The following is a 22785-nucleotide window of genomic DNA, read 5'->3' on the forward strand; positions in this document are numbered from 1 at the left end:
CGCAGATCTCTCTGCCTCGTTATGACTCATCACGAACACTTTTCCTGCAGGTTTGTTCTGGGTAGGATTATCATTAGCAGCAGGCCTACTATGGTTCCTTGGTTATTCTGACCTCCAGGCTTAGGACCCTGGTTCCCTATTTGATTAGACCCTGGTCTAGCCTGATTACCGTTTCCCTGAATTCTCAAACCTTTTCCGTGCTTAGCGTAGCACTCATACTCTCTGTGACCCTTCTTCTGGCAGTAATGACAGGTCACTGCTCTCCTTACAGTCTTCCCAGGATGGTTTTTGTCACAGAACTTACAATGTGAACCCTCTTCAGGTCTACCCTGACTACGTTATCCTGGTTGTTCTTCCTTGAAATTCCCATTCCCATTCCGGTTTTTCTTAAAGTTACTTTGGTTTCCTCCAGTACTAACCTCCTTTCTCTTCTCACCAACTATTCCAGCCTTCTTATCTCTCTCGATTGCAACCCATAAATATGAGAAGCTCTCCCATACACTACATCTAAGGATGTAAAGGTCTCACCCCCTAATCCCAGCTGGATCTCATCAGTCAACCCTGTTCGAACCTCTGAGCCTTAAGCTCTCAGTAGCTACAACCTCAGGTGCAAACCTAGACAAGGCTATAGAACTTACTATAGTATTCAGAAATGGTCATACTACCCATTCTAAGGTTGATGAACTCTTGGGCTTTCTGCTTCCTCATGAAGGCAGGGTAAAACTTTCCTCTCAGCACAATCACAAAGGCTTCCCAATTGAATCCCTCAGCAGCACTCAATCTAGCCCCATTTTCTCTCCACCACAAGTCAGCCTCATCTTTAGGTATAAAACAGCTTGTCCTACTCTCATGTCAGCAGGGCAATTCACTACCTCAAACAACTTTTCAAATTCCCTAATCCAGTTTTCTAGGAAAGTAGGGTCAGCTTGTCCCTTAAAGTAAGGTGGTTTCACTTTGGACAGTCTTTCAAACATTTCTCCAGCAGTCTCTGGACGTTCAACCTTGTCCTGGTTCAGTTTCTCCGCCAAGAGGCGAATAGCGTCAGCTAGTTCAGTGTTGTTAGCCATTCTACTTCGGGACCTGAAAGTAATATAACTCTACTCAGGCTCCAGAAAACTAGTATAGTCATCTAAGCAAGACAATACTTGATTTGATCACTAAAGATCGCATCACATACAATTTCACTAAGTTTCAACATGGAATGTTCACTAATATTCATACAGTTGTTCACGTAAGTAAATTCATAGTCACATGAATTTAGGCAAGAAAATCGAAATCACATAATGAAAATAAAAAAAATATTCCCATTACGTGTCCAAAAATAAATTTTTACTCCTTGAATAAACAAACTAAATTTTATTCTTCCATAGAAGGGAAAAGAAAAATGTGAAATAAAATAACACACTAGTATATATATATATTTCCTAAAATGCTAATCCTATAAAACACCTTTGTCTGTTGGCATATACCCAACTTATTCTTTTAACTAAAACCTTATGTACCTCTATATATATATATATATATAAAAAAATATCATAAGTTATATAACCTATGGCACTACACTGCCATCCTTGTCCTTATCTTCCTTATATTGTTGAGGTACAAAGTCTTCATCACTAACTTCGTCCTCTTCGTCAGTCTCATAGTAGTCAACGAATTTCTCTTGATCTTAGACTGCCTAGTAGGTATGGTGTCCAAGTCTTCCTCAGGTTCAGATTCCACCCTCATACATGCATCATATATGTCTTCCCTGGTAGTTCCTCTAGCATGATCCATTTCTATGATGACTTCATCATCCCTAGCATAGTGTCTCCTCAAGATGCGACGCATTATCCAATGCAGTTCTTCATATTCTCTATGGTCAATGGGTGGATGATGGTCGTCGTCTTCATCGTCAGTCAGGACGATAGGGTTAAAGTAGTTCCTAAATTTGCAGCCATAATAGTAGAGCTACATCACAATAACCCAAAAGGTTTAGCACTCTTCCTTAACGTATTCCCACCAAGAATCAAAGGATAAAAAAAACAAAGGCATGTAAAATATAACACCTTAATAGGCAAGAAGGATATAACAATTAGCAGGAAAGAAAACATTCATGCATCGTTAGTAGGGAAGAAAAATAATAATGCACTTATTTGCAGGGAAGAAAATTTATAATGATGCTGAACTAAATTTTCAATGCAGGCATATAATATTTCTATCCTATATGCCCTTCCTATACTACCCATTCTCACAATGTCATGCTGTAAACCCTTAAAGGTATGAAAATAATGCAGACACTTTTTATAAATAACATTACTTTTGTGCCTAAATAAATTTTCTAAAAAAAAATTTCGAACTCGAAGACATTCGAAAAAAAAAAATTTACTCAACACAAATTTTTTTTTTTTTTTTATTCGGCTCTAAAAAAATTTCCAAAAAAAAACGAAAACGAAAAATTTCGAACTCCTCAAATTTCGGAAACGAATTTTCGAACCTATTCCGAAAAAATTTCGGTTCTAAAAAAAAATTTTGATCCTCAAAATATTTGTGTTCATTTTCGAAATGAAACGTAGGAGCAATACTAAGGTTTCCTTCAAATAATCAATAAGCTAGGTAACTTAAGAAGCTAAAGTCACTTAATAAGCTAGTTAGTTAGGCGCCTATAAGTCTTAAACTAACCTAAAGCTCCCAGATACCACTTTGTAACACCCCGATAATTCTCTCTTTCTAGAAAATACTTTTATAACAAATCTAGAGAATTACCCAGGCATTATCGCCCGTGTGAAACGTTTCGGCTTACTCAGAATTTTGCAGCGGAAAACTTACTAAAACAAAACCAACTTTATTAAACTTATGAAATAAGAGTCAAACAATGTTTGAACTGAAACACACCAACTTAAAGCTAAAGTCTGAAAATATAAATTCCTAGAAACAAGTTAAATACTACTGTCACAAAAGCCTCTCCATTCCAGATTCCCCAATGGTATGCATCTTCGAACCTGTAATGTCAATGCTTTCTTGACTCTGCTCCCCCGAAGGATCACCACAGGATCAATAGGCAAAGCCATGATCACAAACACAGACAAGCACGTAATCAGCAAAGCTGAGTATTACATATCAGACAACAATAATCCTAAACATGATGCTACAATACAACTTGTAGAATAAAATAATAATAACATAACAACTGCAGATGACTCTTACTGAACTAGACTCTAACTTTTATTTCTTCTTTAAATGGAATAGTTATGGGACGAGTTGTCTATACTGAAATAGGAAATACGGTCATGACTCCGTAAACCATAATGACCTGCGATATCGAGGAACCTTTGAAATAAAGAGGAATGGTGATCAATCCAACCCTCGAAGATACATATCACGGCGGACTATGTACCCCAACCCTTAGTGTCCAACTCTAGACGTGCACCAGTCTAAAATCTATAACCTATTCTCGTTTCACTTTACGTTAAATATAATTATTACTTGTGTTGACACCACAACAACCAAATAACACATAATTCAATAATCACCTAATCACAACAACATTCTTTTTATCTTTGAATTAACAAGTGATCCACAACTTATAAACAAGATCCCCTTTTATTTCTTTTATCCTTTGTTGAACCTAGCCAACATAAATCCGTACCTTTATATAGGTATAAACCATACTTACCAAATAAGATCCGCGGTTCTTATAAGATAAATTGATAATCTCCAAGAAATCTATGTAACACATGATTTCAACTTACTTAAATTAATCCACTTACGAATTAATACCAAAGCTGAAATTATTGTTTGCATCAAACTTCCATACAAACAAGTCATACTTAAACATATTCTCAGTTTACATGTAGCATACAAGCAAATAACATGTAAAGCCATCTCAGTAAACATATATATGAACAACAGGTCCTATACATGATACTACAAATTAAAAACATCCCTAGAGCATGTTTCTAACCATTTAGCACGTAGACTATGTACGTACCTTGTATAAACACAACGGTAGGCCACTTTTAAGCACTAAAAGTCCCCTACAGTGAATTCTCCGCCTAAAACAACAAATAATCAAGTAAATACTTGAACTAAAAAAAATACAGCAACTTTAAAACGTCCCAAACCCTTTTAAACTTCTTTAAAAATCGTTTTTATAATTTAAACTCTCATTATTTTTAATCCCTAGTATAGATCAACTATTCTAGTGATTAAAAACCATTAAAAACCTTAAAATATTAACTTTCTGAATTTCCAGCATCTATAAAATTTTCTAAACCTTCTGAAAATATTTTAAATGAACATAAAAATCGTATTCCAATCAAAATTCATATTCATACTTTAAATATACGATTTCTAGTGATTTAAAACCCTAAAAATCACATCTTTCATGATTAAAACTAAAAAATAAATCTGAAATTTTTCTTTTATACATATGATCCGAAAAATATATATTTCATAATAAAAATAATAACTCAAATCGTAATCATGCAAATAATAATAAAATAATAATAAAAATTAGAACTTTAATGGAATCTTAAAGGAGAAGTAAAGAAAACAACCAAAAAGGAGGAAAGAGGGCGCCGGACTGAGGACAGCAGCAAGGACCGGCGGCCAGCAATTTCGGCTTCAAGAAAAGGTTTGTGACGTTTCTTGTTCAACAAGAAACGTTACTTAGCGAAGAAGAAACGATTTTTGAGAGAAAATATGAACTCACGCTCAAGAGGAAGAAGAGAGAGAAAATGTCGAGTGAGGGGGAAGAAATCCGAAACTCACGTGCAAGGGAGGAGAGAGAAAATAAGTGTAGGGCAAAATATTTGGGTTTTAGGATATTTAAATAGGCTAATCCTATTGGGCTTAGGAAAAGGAATTTATAATTAAAACTTTGATGACTAACAAGATGGGCTTGTTAGGACTTTAGTCATCAAATTATCCTTTCCCTTTTTATTTCTTTTGGGCTTTTGATTCCATTAAGTTTTCTTTTCAAATATGCTTTTAATAATTAAATTCTTATTTAAAACACGCTTAATTAAAATATTACAAACTTTATTAAGCTAAGAAAAATATTTTTAGTTGACTTTTAAAATAGTCAACCCTTTTTAAAAGTCAAATCATTTTCCAAACCCATTTGGATTTAAATATAATTGCATAAATAACTTAATATATTTATGAAAATCCTTTAAAAATGTGGGGGATTACAGTTTTAAGCTTTTGATGTATATCAGTAATGTTGGTACTTGGTAGATGTATTACTTTTGGATTTGATTGTTTTTGTGGACGTTGATCCTGTTGCAGTCTGTAATGAACCAGCACATGCCCTCGTCCCTACCCACCATGACTATACTCTTAAAGGGAGGGAAGTGCCAGACAGAGACTTGATTTATCTTCTAATTTCCTTAGAATAAATTGTCAATAACTATATTGTGTATACACTTTTATTCGAATAACTACCTTACAAAATAAAATTAAATAACTATATTTTATTACCAAAACCTATTAATAACTACCACTCGACGTATTTCATCCAAAAATCCACTTGATGGGGACCATTACCTGAAATATGATTTTTTAACACCTTTTTCTTTGTTATTCCCTTCAATACTTCATAAAATAAAGTCATTTCTTTTTCCCGTTTTTCATCTATTTACCCCAAATTCAAAACTCTTTCCCAAATTTCCGCAAAGTTTAAAAGTTTTATAATTGTTTAAAAGATAAAATTCAATAATTTTCGAAATCAGGGTTCATAATTTAATTTGGGGTGTTTTCCAGCTTTTAATTCTTTTTTCAACAATTCATGAATTCTGAAATTATTTTCTTCAAAATGATTTTAATTGCTCTTCCCTTTCCTATCCTACAATAAATTATTTTTCATTATTAAATCATTAAGAAATTCCTTATGCTATAAATTATTAAGTGAATAATTATGACTTTAAAAATTAGTTGTTGGACTTGAAGCAGATTGTTTCATTAGAAAGTTGGATTAGAAAAAGATGAGGAGAAAGAAAAGATGAATCATATTTTACATGGATGTTAGGGGTCAATTGAAGAGGAGTAAAGAGGGTGAAAGAAGGGAAAAAAAACACAACAAAAAGGAAATATAAATACATTTTCACAAGTGAATACATTTTCTCAGGGCGAACGCAGCACAGAAGTTTACAAACATTCATCATATTCATCATCCATGACTTCCTTAATGGGTGCTCTACACTTTCTCTTTCCTCAATTTTTTCTCATCTCTCTCATTCTCATCTCCTCGTTTTTGCAGCTTTCTCTCTCCCACCAACTGTAAGTTTCCATCAATAATCTCCATCTTTTTTCTCCTCCATCTCTATTTTTCTGTGAATTAATCTAAAATTGATATGAATTTTGATTTCTGAAGTCAATCAAATGAAGGAGAAGAAGAAGAAGTATTTGGGCGTAGGAAGCTTTTAGGGTTCAAGGAAAAACCTTCTGGGTCCAATACTACCTTTGGATGCTCTCCCTCTGGTCCTTGCGTTTCTTGTCAATATTCTGAGAAGGTTTTTTTTTTTCTTTTTAACTTTCCTTATAATATTGTTAATTTCCTTATAATATTGTTGCTTTTATGTTAATTTTTAGTTTATACTTTTACTAAGTTGGTTCAATTTGATGGAATTTGCTTAATTGAATCGAGCCCACTTCTTGATTTAGATCCATGTTTGATTGAGGGTTGAGTCTGATTAGAATTAAAGTATTGATCTTGCTTGTGTATGAGAGAATTACTTGTTAATGCTACGAAAATACAGGACGATAGGATACTAGGAAATTACAGGGCGATACTGTAGGAACTAAAACCGCTAACAACATAAATTTAACTTATCTGGAAAACCGTGGCGTGAAGAATTCACTGCCCTAAAGTTGAATTTGCCCCGCTACAACACACGGCCTCATAGCAATCAACCTCCAGGGGTACACGGTCTTTGCGTTTCCAGTGTAGATGGAAAAACAGATTGAAAACGATCTTAAATATTGCCCAGAAAGATATTTTCGTGAGAGGAAGAAGAAGGTGTTTATGATTTTCTGTGTGTTTAAGAGAACAGTAACCTACGTATTTATAAAAGGATAATAGGGTTAAAACGTGGTTACCAACCGACTTAGTGGGAGGAGATAATGGCCCGTAATTAGGAAATAACGGCTCATTAAGGGAGAAAATCCGGAAAAAAACGGTAACCTAATTACTGGCTAAAAACAACAGATTTTCAACCCAAAACTTTAGTTAAGTTAAGTTTATTCCCCAAAGCCCAAAGCCCAAAGCCCAAGGCCCATGGCCCATGGCCCTGGCCCGGACCGGGCGGGCGCGCGCGTGTGGTGACTCCACTCACCACATGCCCACTAAAAGTCCTTTTGTCACACAACTCAAAGGGTATAGAAAGAGTAATGAATAAACCCCTTACACTACCTATTATTCTATCAATGTGGGACTCTTCACATTCTCTTTTGAAGCAACTCTTGAGTTTCCTTCACAAACTTTTATTATAAACTCCAACAATCCCCCACATGATTCAAAAGAGGAAAACAGGAAAAAACAGGGCTGAAAACAGATGATCTGGCCAATAGATACTGAGTTTTGAAGTATCAATGTCTTATGGACTTGAATTGACACTCAGTGCATACAAATATGTCTTACTGTCATAAGAGGTAGATTTCTCTTTGAACCTTTCATGATGTTAGCAAAACTTAGTTGCGCACTCAACCTTTTTCAAATCAAGATTCGTTCTCGCAAATATAATATAGATGCCCCACAATTAGCCTGGATTCTCGTGAATGCTCTAGAGAGCCTAAGCCTTTGGACTCTCATAGGGGATTGGGCGTAACCCCACATTCACATAGGTAAGTTCATCAAGTTTGTACTGTCACAAACCACCTCAAATAAGGCTATGAACTTATTAAGAGCTTATACTCAACCTTACACATATAACAGTAATTTATAACAAAATACTACATCACTTTTATTAATAGGAATGGTAGTAGTACATAATAACTTGAGTTGTTTTGTAATTTCGTTTGACCCTTTGAACTTAGGAATTCCTAAGAAGGGTATCCATCACAATTCACTCACCAATAGGCTTTAAACCCATTCCTTGTGCTGACTCCAGCACCATTTTTCTACAAAGGCCTTTGGTGAGAGGATCAGCAATATTCCTCCCTGATTTTACTACTATACTCGAGTGTACAACACATTTTCTCTAATTAGATTTCTAACTATGGCATGCCTTAAGCGAATATGCCTTCTCTTTCCATTATAGGCTTGATTATTCGCTACCCCAATTGCTGCTTGCGAGTCACACCGCATAGAAACTGATGGAGCTGGCTTCCCCCACAATGGAATATCAGCAAGCAAACTCCTTATCCATTCAGCTTCTTGACCTGCCAATTCTAAAGCAATAAACTCAGATTCCATTGTAGATTTGGCAATACATGTTTGTTTTGATGATTTCCATGATATAGCTCCTCCAGCAAGAGTGAAAACATAACCACTAGTAGATTGTATCTCATCATTATCCGACACCCAATTAGCATCACAAAATCCTTCAAGAACACAAGGTGTCCTTTGATAATGTAGACCCCAATTGGTAGTGCCTTTTAGATACTTCAACAATCTAATCAAGGCAACCCAGTGCTCCCGATTAGGATTGTGAGTATACCTGCTCAATCTACTAACAGCATAAGCTATATCAGGTCTAGTATAATTCATCAAGAACATTACACTTCCAATTATTTTTGCATATTGTTCTTGTGATATACTATCACCTTTATTCTTTTTCAAATGAATACTAGAATCATATGGGGTTTTCACGAGGATACAATTAAATTGATCAAACTTCTTTAATATTTTCTCAATATAATGAGATTGATTTAAAGATATCCCATATGAAGTTCTAGTAATCTTTATTCCAAGAATAACATCAGCCTCTCCTAAATCCTTCATCTCAAAGCATGAATTTAGGAAGCACTTAGTTGTATTTACTACGTCTATATTGGTCCCAAAGATCAACATATCATCCACATATAGACATATGAAAACACAACCAAGTTCATCAATTTTGGAATAAACACAAGCATCAGAATCATTTACCAAAAAACCATTTGAAGTAATAGTTTGATGGAATTTATCATACCATTGTTTTGGTGCTTGTTTTAAACCATACAAAGATCTAATAAGCTTGCATACCTTGTCCTCTTGACCAGGAACCTCACATCCTTCAGGTTGCTTCATATAGATCTCCTCGTTTAACTCACCATTCAAAAATGCAGTTTTCACATCCATTTGATGCACAATTAAATCATGAATAGATGCAAGTGCAATTAAAGTCTAATGGTGGCTACCTTGGTCACAGGAGAATAAGTATCAAAGAAGTCTAACCCTTGTTTTTGGCGATGCCCTCCAACTACAAGTCTAGCCTTATACTTATCCAAAGACCCATCAGGCTTGCATTTCTTTGTAAAAATCCACCTACTGCTTAATGGCTTACAACCTCTAGGAAGGTCTGTCAAAACCCAAGTGTTATTACTCATAATAGACTCTATTTCACTGTTAATAGCCTCTAACCAAAAACTTGAGTCTACCGATCTCATGGCCTCAGCATAGGTTCTCGGGTTTCTCCCAACACAAAAGCATTGATATCTTGCTCATCTAAGCACTCTTTTTCAGCTAGAAAGGTAGTAATAAAATCAGGTCCGAAACTAGACTCAGTTCTAGCTCTCTTACTCCTTCTAGGTTCTAAGGTCTCACTAGATGATGCAATGTCACGATGCAAAACAGAAGAAGATGCAGCAGGCAAGCATGATTGCAAACTAACTTTCATAGGAAATATATGCTCAAAAAATTCAACATCTCTTGACTCTCTAATCGGACCAAAACCAGATGCATCCTTAAGAATGAGTCTATATGCAGCACTGTTAGACGCATAACCAATAAAAATACCATCTACAGTCTTAGGTCCAATTTTACTCCTTTGAAAGTCAGGAAGTCCTATCTTTCCCAAACACCCCCACACTTTGAGGTATCCCAAATTCGGCTTGAAGCCTTTCCATAATTCATAGGGAGTTTTATCTAACTTCTTATGGGGAACTCGATTAAGGACATAACAAGCAGAAAGGATAGCTTCACCCCACATATTAGTAGGCATACCTGAACTAATAAGCATAGCATTCATCATATCTTTAAGTGTTCTATTTTCCGCTCAGCTATTCCATTCTGTTCTGGGGTATAAGGGGCGTAACCTCATGAATAATCCCATTAGACTCACAAAATTTCTTAAGGGAAGTACCATCATATTCTCCACCCCTATCTGATCTCACCCTTTTAATCTTAAGGTCCAATTGGTTCTCTACTTCGGCTTTATAAATAAGAAATTTTTCTTCTGCCTCATCCTTAGAACTCAATAAATAAACCTTAGTAGTAACGAGAAAAGTCATCAACAAAAGTAATATAGTATTTCTTTCCTCCCCTACTCATGGAATTCTTAAAGTCACCTAAGTCACTATGGACTAACTCTAATAAAGTAGAGGAACGGGACACATTTTTGTTGAATGCTTTCTTAGGGTGCTTAGCTTCTACACACACTTCACATTTATCAAAGAAGTATTGCTAAAGTCAGAAATAAGACTAAGTTGTTTTAGCCTTTTAATAGAGGCAACATTCACATGACCTAGTCTAGAATGCCATAAAGAAACAGACTCAGCAATATAAACAGAAGCAGCAGAGTTTTTATTATCAATAACAACATCCAAAACAAAAAGTCCAGCATTACAAAAGCCTTTACCCACAAAAATACCATTTCTGGTTAATACAAGTTTATCAGATTCAAAAGATAACTTAATCCCAGCTTTGTTTAAAAGTGAACCAGAAATGAGATTTCTGCGGATATCAGGAGCATGCAGGACATTCTGCAAAGCAATGGTTTTCCCGGATGTTAATTTCAGGAAAACCTTTCCTTTGCCTAAAACACTCACCAGTGCTTGAGTTTCCCATGAAGATGCACTCTGATCTGGAACTTTCTGGATTTCCTGGAACGCTTCTTTGTTGGCACAGAATATGACGGGTTTGCACCAGTATCCACGATCCATTCTGAAACATTGCTTACCAGATTTACCTCGGACACCACAGCAGCAATACATCATCATCTTCAGCAAGGTTGCTTGAGGTTTCCATCTTTGGATTTGACTGGGGTTTCCTTCCTTTGACGGCACTCCTTGGCAGCATGCCCATACTTACCACACACAAAACAGTTACCCTTAAATTTGCCTTTTCCCTTGAAGTTGTTATTTCTGCCTGGTACCATGAAACTGATTTTGACCTTTGCCTTTTGGTCCTTTACCTGCAGCAGTCTTAGTTTCCACAAGATTAGCAGAACTAGAAGAATGATCAACTGATTTTCCCTTTATTTGGATACGGTTCTGCTCCTCAATTTTTATATGGGACACTAACTCTTGAAGGGTAAAATCTTTCTGCCTATGTTTTAAGGAATGAACAAAATTCCCAAGAGCAAGGCAATTTTTCTAGAAGGCAATTGGCTTGGAAAAGGTCGGAATAGCCATACCCTCGGCAACAATATCAGCACATAAATGTTCATACTCATGAACTTGATCAAGGACAGGTTTCTCATCATTCATAGAAATTTCAACCAACGACTACACGCATATTTTTAGTCCCAAAATCATCAGTCCCATACTTCGCATTCAAACCATCCAAATCTCCTTAGCATTTTTAGACTTACTATAAATCAGATAAAGGGAAGCAGTCATATAATGCAATAACATCCCACGACAGGTCTTATTATCTTTTACGAAATCCCTAACAGAATTTTCAGGAGCAACATCAACAGACAAACAATAATCAACACCAATCTGACCCAAGAAAAATTCCATTTTATCAGACCACATCCTATAGTTTTTCCCATCAAAAGGTTCTAACTTCGACATATCAGGAACAAAAGGATTGGTTATAGGAACAGCATTTAAAATACGGGTACCTTCATTAGGAATATCAGCAGCCATAGTTCCGGGATTAAAAAATATTTCGAAAAAAAAAAAATTCAACTTTAGAATGTAGGAACTAAAACCGCTAACAACATAAATTTAACTTATCTGGAAAACCGTGGCGTGAAGAATTCACTGCCCTAAAGTTGAATTTGCCCCGCTACAACACACGGCCTCATAGCAATCAACCTCCAGGGGTACACGGTCTCTGCGTTTCCAGTGTAGATGAAAAAACAGATTGAAAACGATCTTAAATATTGCCCAGAAAGATATTTTCGTGAGAGGAAGAAGAAGGTGTTTATGATTTTCTGTGTGTTTAAGAGAACAGTAACCTACGTATTTATAAAAGGATAATTAGGGTTAAAACGTGGTTACCAACGACTTAGTGGGAGGAGATAATGGCCCGTAATTAGGAAATAACGGCTCATTAAGGGAGAAAATCCGGAAAAAAAACGGTAACCTAATTACTGGCTAAAAACAACAGATTTTCAACCAAAACTTTAGTTAAGTTAATTCCCCAAAGCCCAGGCCCAAGGCCAAGGCCCAAGGCCCAAGGCCCATGCCCTGGCCCGGACCGGCGGGGCGCGTGTGGTGACTCCACTCACCACATGCCCACTAAAAGTCCTTTTGTCACACAACTCAAAGGGTAGAAAGAGTAATGTATATAAACCCCTTACACTACCTATTATTCTATCAATGTGGGACTCTTCACATTCTCTTTTGAAGCAACTCTTGAGTTTCCTTCACAAACTTTTATTATAAACTCCAACAGATACTAGGAAATTACAGGACGATACTAGGAAAATACAGGGCGAAGCTTAGTCGTTCACTTGTTTTTGGTGGCCCCATTTGAGAAATTTTATCCCTTCCTTTGTAAAATTTACTTGTAATTTTGTTATACTAATTGCTTGGGTGTTTTGAGCTCCGAGTGTTGTCCTGGTATAAAGGAATAGATATTGAAATGGCTTCCTTAAGTGTTACTTCTGTTTATTTTGCTGCCTGGGCGAGAACTGTAGGAGGCATGGCCGTCAGTCAAAGTTCCTATAGGTGTACTTGTGGGTTTCAGAGCAGATCGATTTTGAATTTTGATAGTTTTTTCTAGTTGGTTCCTTCAGTGTTATAATAAAGACATTTGTTTGTGATAATCATTGAATCATAGTAGCATATGGTAAGATGTATGGCTTTTGGACAAGGATTCAATGGCCTGTTTGGTAGGTAGTACTAAAAAGCGATAATGATTTTGAATTATAGAGTAGTTTGTAAGAAAAAGCTTCATGTTGATGTTCATGATAATGAGTATTCATCCCCATACATGTATTTTTCTTCATAAATTTGCATTACTCTATTACCTTTTGGATGTGGCATTGAGTGAGAATGGAATATTGTGGAGAAAATCACATGTTTGTATATGATAACGAGTATGTGATTTTTCTTGCAAATTATATACGATCTCATTACTATTACTATCAAGTACTTGAGCATCCTTGAGTATGATTCTATCACTGTTGATTTGTGTTAAGATATAAACTGATGAAAAGAAGAATGGTAATTTAAGTTACTTGCTCGAATAAATTTTGTTAATCATGTTGCTTCGGTTTTTTAGTTAATAATTTTGTCTTTTTGGTGTCAACATGTTTCCTCTCAGGCTTTCAGCTAACTAGCTGAAATTTGTTATTCTTATTATCTCACAGAATGATAAGAAATATCGCTGTAGTGAAACTGGATATCGCATCCCTTTCAAATGTATCAAAACTGGAGATGTGACAAAGGAAGCAAGTGGTAAGGGCCTTCAAAACAGTCGTCTTACTAAAGAAGGTTCTGTTAGTACAGACAATTCAGAAGTTAAGCACAGGACATTAGCAGACACTGGTCAGAAGGGTGAATTCCAAGAGTATGTCACTTATAGAAGTTGTATACAGGGTGTGAATGAAGAGAAGATCTCAGTTCTTGGATTTGAGGTGCGTTTTACTGTCAAATTTCCTTTTTTATCCAAAGATGAACTTAGCTAATGCTACTTGCTGTTTTGTTTTGGCTGGCAAAATGTTGCTCACTCTTTGGTCTTGTGTAAGTAGTTTTGCTCTCACATGTTTGTGGACAGAGCATTGAGGTGCATAACATGGATTAATTAATCCTGTTCAGAGTTCAGACGACAGTCTTTTTCCATTCAGTTCTTCACATTTTTTGGTTGCTTGACTGATTTTAATTTCCATGAATTCATGTGCATATTTTGTAGGAAATTTTATAGGAACGGTCCCAAGTCCCAACTATGAACGTTCTGCCATTTTCAGTACCAATGAAAGATTATTTCTCATCAGTCTCAACTATGCATCATTTTTTACAAAATTGGTCTCAATAGGTAAAATGCGTTTTTTTTTCTTTTTCTTTCATCACCACCTATTCAACATAACGTCACAACCCCACCACCCAGCACCACCAATAGTACCATTGACTCCTCCACCCCAACCTCCGAGAATTAACCAGTAAGCCAAACCACCCAAAACTCACCCACCACCATAAAATCCGCCGCATCCACCCATAAATAAACCACCACCAACCAGGAATCCACCCAAATACCCACCGTCACCCCTCAAAATCCACCTTATCCACTTGGAAAATCCACCATCACCCATCCCAGAACCCACACCACCCGTCGAAAAACGACCTCACTCCGCACTACTCACATCCCCAGAAAACCCACCATAGCTTCCCTGAATATGCTTCACCTCGCTTAATCCTCACCATCGACTATGAAAATCCACCATGACCCCTAAACCATTAATTTATCATACTCAACTGGGTTCAAATTCATCAAATTGACCAACTTTCTGATTCTAAAGGTTTTTCTTGGCACATCAAAGATGGCAACATTTCACACATCAAATCCAATTCATAAAAACCTTTCTACTACTATAACTGCAAAGCCCTGTATACGAACAATTCTTTTTTCACACTACCACAACCGCAAAACTATTAAACAAAAGCGACAAAGTGAGAAACCACCACGAAAAACCACACCCCCATCTTATAGATCCGAGGTAGAGAGTATTTTTTCTCTCTTTTGCTTTTTTGCTTCATTTTTCATGGATTTTAGATGGTGGATTTTTGGGAGAAGGGGATTTCGGGGGTGGCAGGGGAGGAAGGAGAGAGAAAGAGGAGGAAGAAAAAAACTAGTTTAAGATTTTTTTTACAAAAAATTGAACTTGTGAAACAGTTAGTCAGTCAATTAGGACCAATTTTGTAACAAATGATGCTTAGTTGGGTTTGAAAATGGTGGAACACCCATAGTTTGGACAGTTCCGGTCAATTTTTCCTTTTTATTTTTTATTTTTTATTTTCATCAACTTTGAGAATGTCGGTGCTTATATGTTGTTGCATGGTCCATTTAGTCGTGTTGTAGATAATCATCATTGTTAACTATTTTAGGCCTCAAGAATTAAGTGATTGTGACATCACGCAACTACAGTGTGCTCAATCTTTGCAATTAAAGACACTGGAAACGTGTTTATTTTTGGGGGGGGGGGGGAATCGAGATCAAACTATATTATTTGGTAATATATCAGCCTAAACCCAGAAGAGTTGTAGTTGCTATCATAGATTTACAAGGTCCCTCTTAAGAAAAGTAAAGTTGTCAAAAGACTTAGATAGAGAACAAAATCCTTATTAGAACAACACAACTAAGAGCGCATCATAAAAAAAACAACTTATTACTGCTTAAAAGTTATATTCGGTGAAATCGATTTCATGTCATACACAGAGTTTTTGAAATGTCAAGGCGGACTTTCTTCTCTTTCTTAATCTTAAAAGAAAAGCTGGCTAGTTGATGAACCAGATTGTTAGCTTCCCTTTTGGTACTAATAATTTTGCACTGCCCGCTCTCTACCGAGCTGCTACAGCTTATCAATGGTTAGTAGGAGTAGAAGTATTTCTAACATACTTTTTATTAATGCGCATTCACTTCCGTTATAAATTTTAAGAGTTCCTATTTTCTATTAGTCCTCCTCCTAAATGAGAGGAGGCTCTGAGTAGAACTGAGAAGTCAAATAACCATTTGCCAAATGATCATGAACCACACTTCCCCTGCTGCTGAGTATCCCTTTTCCTTCATGCCCCATCAGTATTCAGTTTAAAGAAATTATGGTTCCAAGGCCATAAGGAAGGGAAGGAAAGTTAATTCTTTGTATTGGGTGATTTTTTTCGTAGCTGTGTTGCAATAACAAGTCATAAATATCCAGAAAGTCGAACTCGGACCTTCTAAGTAGCACAGCAGCTTAATGTCTGAAATTGCCAATTTTAAGCAACTTCTAGTCATATGAAGCGCGAAGTAGTATGTTTATCGCCTACGTAAATATGATGGGCCTCATGTAAGGCCTTGATGAGCAGACTTCAGTAGTGACTTTACCATGGTGTCATTATCTTGAGTCTTGGTCATGCACTTTGTAGGTTTGCAGCTAGACACGTTTTGAAGAGGTTGGACCTTTTATGGGCCTCTGTCATCAGCCAAAGGTGCATGGCTCATATGTTATGTGGCAGCGTATGTGACTGTTGAAAGTATATCAAGACTATTGCTATTGCACCTGCATAGCATTGATGTTTGTAGTATTGTATCCTCTAGATCCTACAAGATCAGGTTTGCCGAAACATGGAAGTGAAAAGATGTGACTTAACATTTCTACTGTCCTCAGTAGAAAGAGCATAAGGAACATAAAGCACCTATTAACATAGTTGGATGGTGATGGAGAAACCATAAATCAATTACTCATGGTGAAACAACGCTAAGTTTTTGAGTTTTTGAGTAATATAGGCTCTCATTTGTGCCTTTTGTTCTCTGGGGGAATGACCAGCTTGTCGCTTGAGCCTAGATCCCAGGCAGTCATGCACCATTTGTAATGGGAGTAATGAATGATACTAATAATGTTTGTTGATCTAAGCAAGACTATTAGAAAAAAATCCTGAGATTGATTTCGGTGCAGTTAGTTGATGGTTTGTGTAGTTTGACTTCTATTCTTTTGGACCGATCTGACTATTTGAAATGTTCTATTATGTACTTCACCAATGAATGAATTTCAAATATATTTAATTCTGTGTCAATTTCGTGCATGATTTTTGCTGCATCTTAGACATTAAAAATAGCTATATATATGGATCTTCTTTCCTCTATGATTTGAAGGCATTGCTGCATATGATTCTCAGGGTTTTCTTGCAGCTTTTGCTTTCATTCCTTACACATGAGCCAAAAGTATTATATGCACGCAATGCGTGCGAAAGCATATATAAAAAATTAAATTAATTGTGTAGAACAATTGTGTTTACATTTTGTTTTTTCAAAAGCTGTTGTTTAGTTTGATGCGGTCCTTTTTTCTTCTTTTTTTCCCCTTTTTTCGTTTAAATGAAGTAGGTAGTTTTTTTTTCGTTATTCTATTTTTGGTGTCCCCCATGTGTTGTCAATATATAATAGAGATTAGTTCTAATATTCTTTAATTGCATATATTCAACAGGTCCTTATATTGGGTCTCTTGCTCGTGAGTGGATCATTTGTATTTTACAGGCGAAAAAAGATTGTAGCGATGGCTGGTTCTGGAAGTGTGAGAGTTGCGAGCAACTCTAGGTTTTAGGTGATTCTTTTGGTCAGCTTTAAGATTTTGTTATGTGTAATGTTATGTGTAATCAAAGCGTTTTTTTTTTGGGCTTCTCTAGACACTTTGTAATGGAAGCTCGATTTAGTTCATATGTTCATGCCCTGTCGGCTTGTATGTAATATACTCTGGCTTGATCATAGCGATCTTATAAATCAATTATATCTGAGAATTTTTACCAATTACTCCACTCAGGCTCTTGTTCTTTTGGACTACATTAAGACAAATTCAATTTAGGAAAATTTAGTTTAGTGAGTTTTCTCTCATAAATTTAATCAAATTCAGTTCATTTCAGTTTAGTTTAGTCCGGACAAATTAAGTTTAGTTCATTTCAAAAGAACAAAGCCTTCATATACAACTGTACCATAGTTTATGCAACACTCATTATTTCAAGGTTAAACTTTATGAACTTTGATCATGAATTATCGCGCCATTATATACCGAGAAGAATAGTTATGTGATATCTTGTTAGATCCAATGTGCAGGTTTTGTATATCGAATTATCATAACTTAACTAAATTATAATTAAATTGCAACGGGTGTATGAATTATGAAACGGATGTATAATAGTAATACTACTTGCTTGGTTTCAGAATCTGCTTGGTCTTGTGACTCTTGTCTGCTTTTGGTGTTCTCCGATTAGTTTTATATATTGGGATTGAAATTATCTATACATAGTCTTTTGGCAAATTGGTGTATGTCTTCTCTATATGCAACCGAACGATTAGCTTCTCTGATTAAATTTGTTGCTCTTTTCTTTTTGTTTGGACTGAAATTAATAATAGGTGCTTTTAATGATTTGGAGCTCGTTGTTTTGTTGCCGCTCTGTTTTGATGAATTTTGTTTGTTTCTTCTCGTGATCGGAACAAAGAATTTGATGCTTGGGTATAGACAATCATTAACATTGTTATTGTCATGTATTTTGTCATACAAAACTACGCTAGAACTCGGGATTATTACCGTCATTTCATTAAGGATTCTTGATTCTATTTTAGGCCCCCTCGATGCCCAGCCATTTCATTTCTCTAGCTTCAATTCTATGGTAATCTCCTGCTTCTTCCCTTATTTCCACATATGGCTTTTATCCAAGTGCCCTTTTTTTTTTTTTCTGAAATGGGTGCTAACACTCGTGTTTAGGTCAAAAAATCGCTCAAGGGACAATTTTTGGCTGGGACATGGATAACTAGATTAAAATACGGAAAATAAAAACGAAAATAAGACAATATATGGTGATGCGGAAAATCCCAATGAAGATGAGTAAAAACCGTGGGTAGCTTGTGAGTCCACCAATCCGCTATGATGTCGGGCGGTGTTAAAGCCACGTTGAATACGTGTATGTTGGATGTTTATATAATGCTAATCATTGATAATCTAAAGTTTTTGACTAAGAGGAGATATACTAAGAAAATATAAATACTTTTGATGAGCGTGGAAACGAGAATAAGTGATTAATGCCTTTGATGATCAATCTTTTGTAGGCTGCCCATTCTACATGAATGTTGAATAATGCTGATTTGTTCTCCTTTTATAGCTCTTGGGCAATTGTAAGTGGTCAGCTAAAGACACATGCGCCTCCTACAGTGTAGGACATAGTGGTTGTACCCATGACTTCGTTTCTTGATGTTTGTGGCCTCCTTCAAATGATGTATATTGCTTTTGACTCATTCTACGGTAGTAGTAAGTGCTTCCTTGATTATAGGGACTGCTGCAACAACCTCACCTGGTCCATTACTCCTTCACGTCGACTGACTGCATCCCTCTCGTCGGTCAACACTTATCGCATCACATAGAGTATATCAGTTATGAGTGTCCTTGATTGCCTCCTTGATTCACTTCAACCGTTTTGACCTTGGAGCCAAGTAATCTTTTATCCCATGTATCCTTTGAATAGTCAAGAGAGTGAAAATAAGGATCACACAAATATAGGAACAACTTTTTACTTTCGTTTGATATTGGTAGCCACCTCCTAGTATTTAGGGCTTTCTTCTTAGTTGGTTATATTGTTGGGCGTCGACTGCTGGCATTTCGGCGTCGTGGCGACATCACTCACCTTCCATCGCGACCTCACTTCCTTGGCGACGTGACGATAATCATATGTCGTCTGAATGTCACTCATCTGATGTCCAAACGTCACTCATCTGTCGTCCAGACGTCACTCATCTGTAGTCCAGACGTCACTTATCTATCGTCCAGACGTTATTCATCAATTGTCTAGACGTCGTTAGTCTAACATCACATCTTGCCAATTTTGACCATAACAACTCGCAATTATATGAGTCTGGTAAGGCAAATGGAAGTACTGCCAGCACATGAGATCATGCGAATTATCATCAGTTCATTTAAGTTAAGTTCTTTGCTTGCACAATTGCATGTCAAATGTAATTCAATCGGTTCTTAACATAACTTTAATACTATTACAACATCTTAGTCCAGTCGATGATAGGTCTTAGTCCAGTCGATGCTTCGCCGTCTTTGACTTCGACCGCTGCCGGGTGGTGGCCATCTTTGGCTCTTGCCACCGATAATTGTAAAGCTTTCTTGGGAAGCTAGATCTAGTTTCTTTTTCTTTTTTTCTTTTCATTGTACTTTAGTTTCTAGTGGTCTCTCCCTGAGATAAGGGTTTCACTAGTACTCCATCTAGACCTGGGCATGTGCTGGGCCTGTTCACGGGATTGGCCCGTGGACTTTGGGCACCGACGCGCTGGACCCGAGCCCATGACTAGCAGATCAGGGCTGAAATTTTCAGATTTTGTTCCAGGCCTGGCATGCCTGCAGGCTGGGCTCATGCCTCTCGTGGACCCGACCCGTGTTTTATGTTGTTTTTTTTTTTGGCAATTTTAGACTAAAAAATAAAGAAAAGGGAAATTTGGCCCACGGACCATATAGGTGGGGTCGTGCAGGGATGGGTCGGAAATAAAATTTCTTGACCGTGATAGGCCCACGACCCATGTAGCGTACAACGGGACGGACCGGGCCTTGAGCGAGCTCGTGCCAGGCCTTGAGCGAGCTCGTGCCGGGAGGGGCCGACCTGTGTGCTGCCCCGACCCATGCCCACTTCTATGTCCAACCACGTACCTGGTTCCAAGTTAAAAAAAAAAAGATGAAAGCTTTACTCCTGGTGAGAGTAATAGTTCCTTTTTTATCTTACAGAGTCACACACCAACACCTCATCCGCTTTCGCTGTAAAACTTTTATTTTGTAACTATTTTAATACATTGTCACAACCAAGCATTTCCTAAGTAAGCACAATCAAGAAAATTTAATCACAAAACGTTGAAACCCAATCCAACGAAACCAAGATATTTAGCTTCTTTAAGTATACATTATACACATGTATGATGTTCACCTAATTCACTTTAAAATCCACAATTAAGGAAAAAGGTAGGACCCAAGTTTAGTATCGCGAACCAGCTTCAATAACCAGGTAGTCGTGTAGAATCACCCTCAAAGGACACCTAAATTATGGGTCGTCGACGAGAATTAATTGTTGAAGCATCACTTGCATATGCATATTGGAAGCAATGAATTAAGGATCAAAATCACGCCTCGGAAAAACTTAAAAGCCCCCCCGGTGCCCGGATGATCCCCCGAATTTCTCGGACTTTCATTCCCTGTCCACTTTTCCCTTCCCTTAGCTCGCTCGGAACGACCCTAGCAAGGCCTAGGAGGGCCTCCAAGCGGCACCACATGACCCTTCCAAAGCACGAATGTGCCTTCAAAGGGCCTCCCACGGTCTTGGAAGGCACCCCATGGGAACCGGTGCCCGGGCCCCGCGGGCACCCGGATTAGTGTACTATAATCCACGATATTTCCAGTTTTCGGGCCATTTTCCGACTTCTCGGGGCCCGACGAGTTTTATGGTCCCGACCTCCCTAGGGTCCGCGGGGTGCCCGAAGATCCCCCATGGGGTCTCAGACCTTAATTTCCTTCCCCCTTTTGCCTTCCTTGGCTCGCTTGGCACGACCCTAGCTAGGCCTAGGAGGGCCTCCGAACGGCACCACATGACCCTTCCACGGCACGAGTGAGACTTTAAAGGGACACCCATGGCCCTGGGAGGCACCCAATGGGCACCGGTCCCGAGCCCTGCAAGCGTCCGAATTCGTGTACTATAATCCACGTTTTTTCCAGTTTTCGGGCCATTTCCGACTTTCCAGGGCCTACCGAGTTTTTTCGTCCTAGACCTCCCTAGGGTGCCCGGGGTCCCGAGGATTCCCCGTGGGGTCTCAGACTTTCATTTCCTTCCCACTTTCGCCTTCCCTTTGCTCGCTTGGCACGACTCTAGCAAGGCCTAGGAGGGCCTCCGAACGGCACCCCATGACCCTTCCATGGCACGAGTGGGGCTTTAAATGCCCTCCCACGGCCCTGGGAGGCACTCCATGAAAACCGGTGCCAAGGCCCCACGGGCGCCCGGATTCGTGTACTATAATCCACGATTTTTCCAAGATTCGGGCCATTTTCCGACTTTCCGGGGACCGGCGAGTTTTTTCGTGCCGGACCTCCCTAGGATCCACGGGGTGCCCGAGTATCCCCCATGGGACCTCAGATCTTCATTTCCTTCCCACTTTTTCCTTCCCTTGGTTCGCTTGGCACGACCCTAGCTAGGCCTAGGAGGGCATCCGAACGGCACCACATGACCCTTCCACGGCACGAGTGTGACTTCAAAGGGCCTGCCACGGCCCTGGGAGACACCCCATGGGCACCGGTGCCCGGGCCCCGTGAACGTCCGGATTCGTGTACTATAATCCACGTTTTTTCCAGTTGTCGAGCCATTTTCCAACTTTCCGGGGCCCGACGAGTTTTTTCATCCCGGACCTCCCTAGGGTCCCGAAGGTCCCCATGGGGCCTCAGACCTTCATTTCATTCCCACTTTTGCCTTCCTTTGGCTCGCTTGGCACGACCCTAGCTATGCATAGGAGGGCCTCCGAACGGCACCACATGATCCTTCCACGGCACAAGTGTCACTTAAAAGGGCCTCCCACGGCCCTAGGAGACACCCCATGGCCACCAGTGCCCCGACCCCGCGGGATCCCAGATTTGTGTACTATAAATCACGATTTTTCCAATTTTCGGGCCATTTTCCGACTTCCGAGGCCCCGGCGAGTTTTTCCGTCCCGGACCTCCCTATGGTCCCCGGGGTCCCGAGAATCCCCCATGGGGCCTTAGACCTTCATTTCCT

The 22785-nt window shown here is 38.3% G+C and overlaps 1 protein-coding gene across 1 annotated transcript; it reads left to right on the forward strand.

Annotated features, from left to right (window-relative positions):
* Window positions 1–6029: 6029 nt before the first annotated feature.
* LOC104898100 (uncharacterized) lies at window positions 6030–17794 on the forward strand. The gene is made up of 4 exons (XM_048645926.2): window positions 6030–6261; window positions 6356–6494; window positions 13668–13934; window positions 17472–17794. Exons 1-4 carry the CDS (start codon window positions 6158–6160, stop codon window positions 17586–17588), a joined length of 627 nt encoding a protein of 208 aa, XP_048501883.1. The 5' UTR covers window positions 6030–6157; the 3' UTR covers window positions 17589–17794.
* Window positions 17795–22785: the final 4991 nt, after the last annotated feature.

The sequence above is a fragment of the Beta vulgaris genome, chromosome 6, assembly GCF_026745355.1.
Source record: "Beta vulgaris subsp. vulgaris cultivar EL10 chromosome 6, EL10.2, whole genome shotgun sequence".
Lineage (NCBI taxonomy): Eukaryota > Viridiplantae > Streptophyta > Magnoliopsida > Caryophyllales > Amaranthaceae > Beta > Beta vulgaris.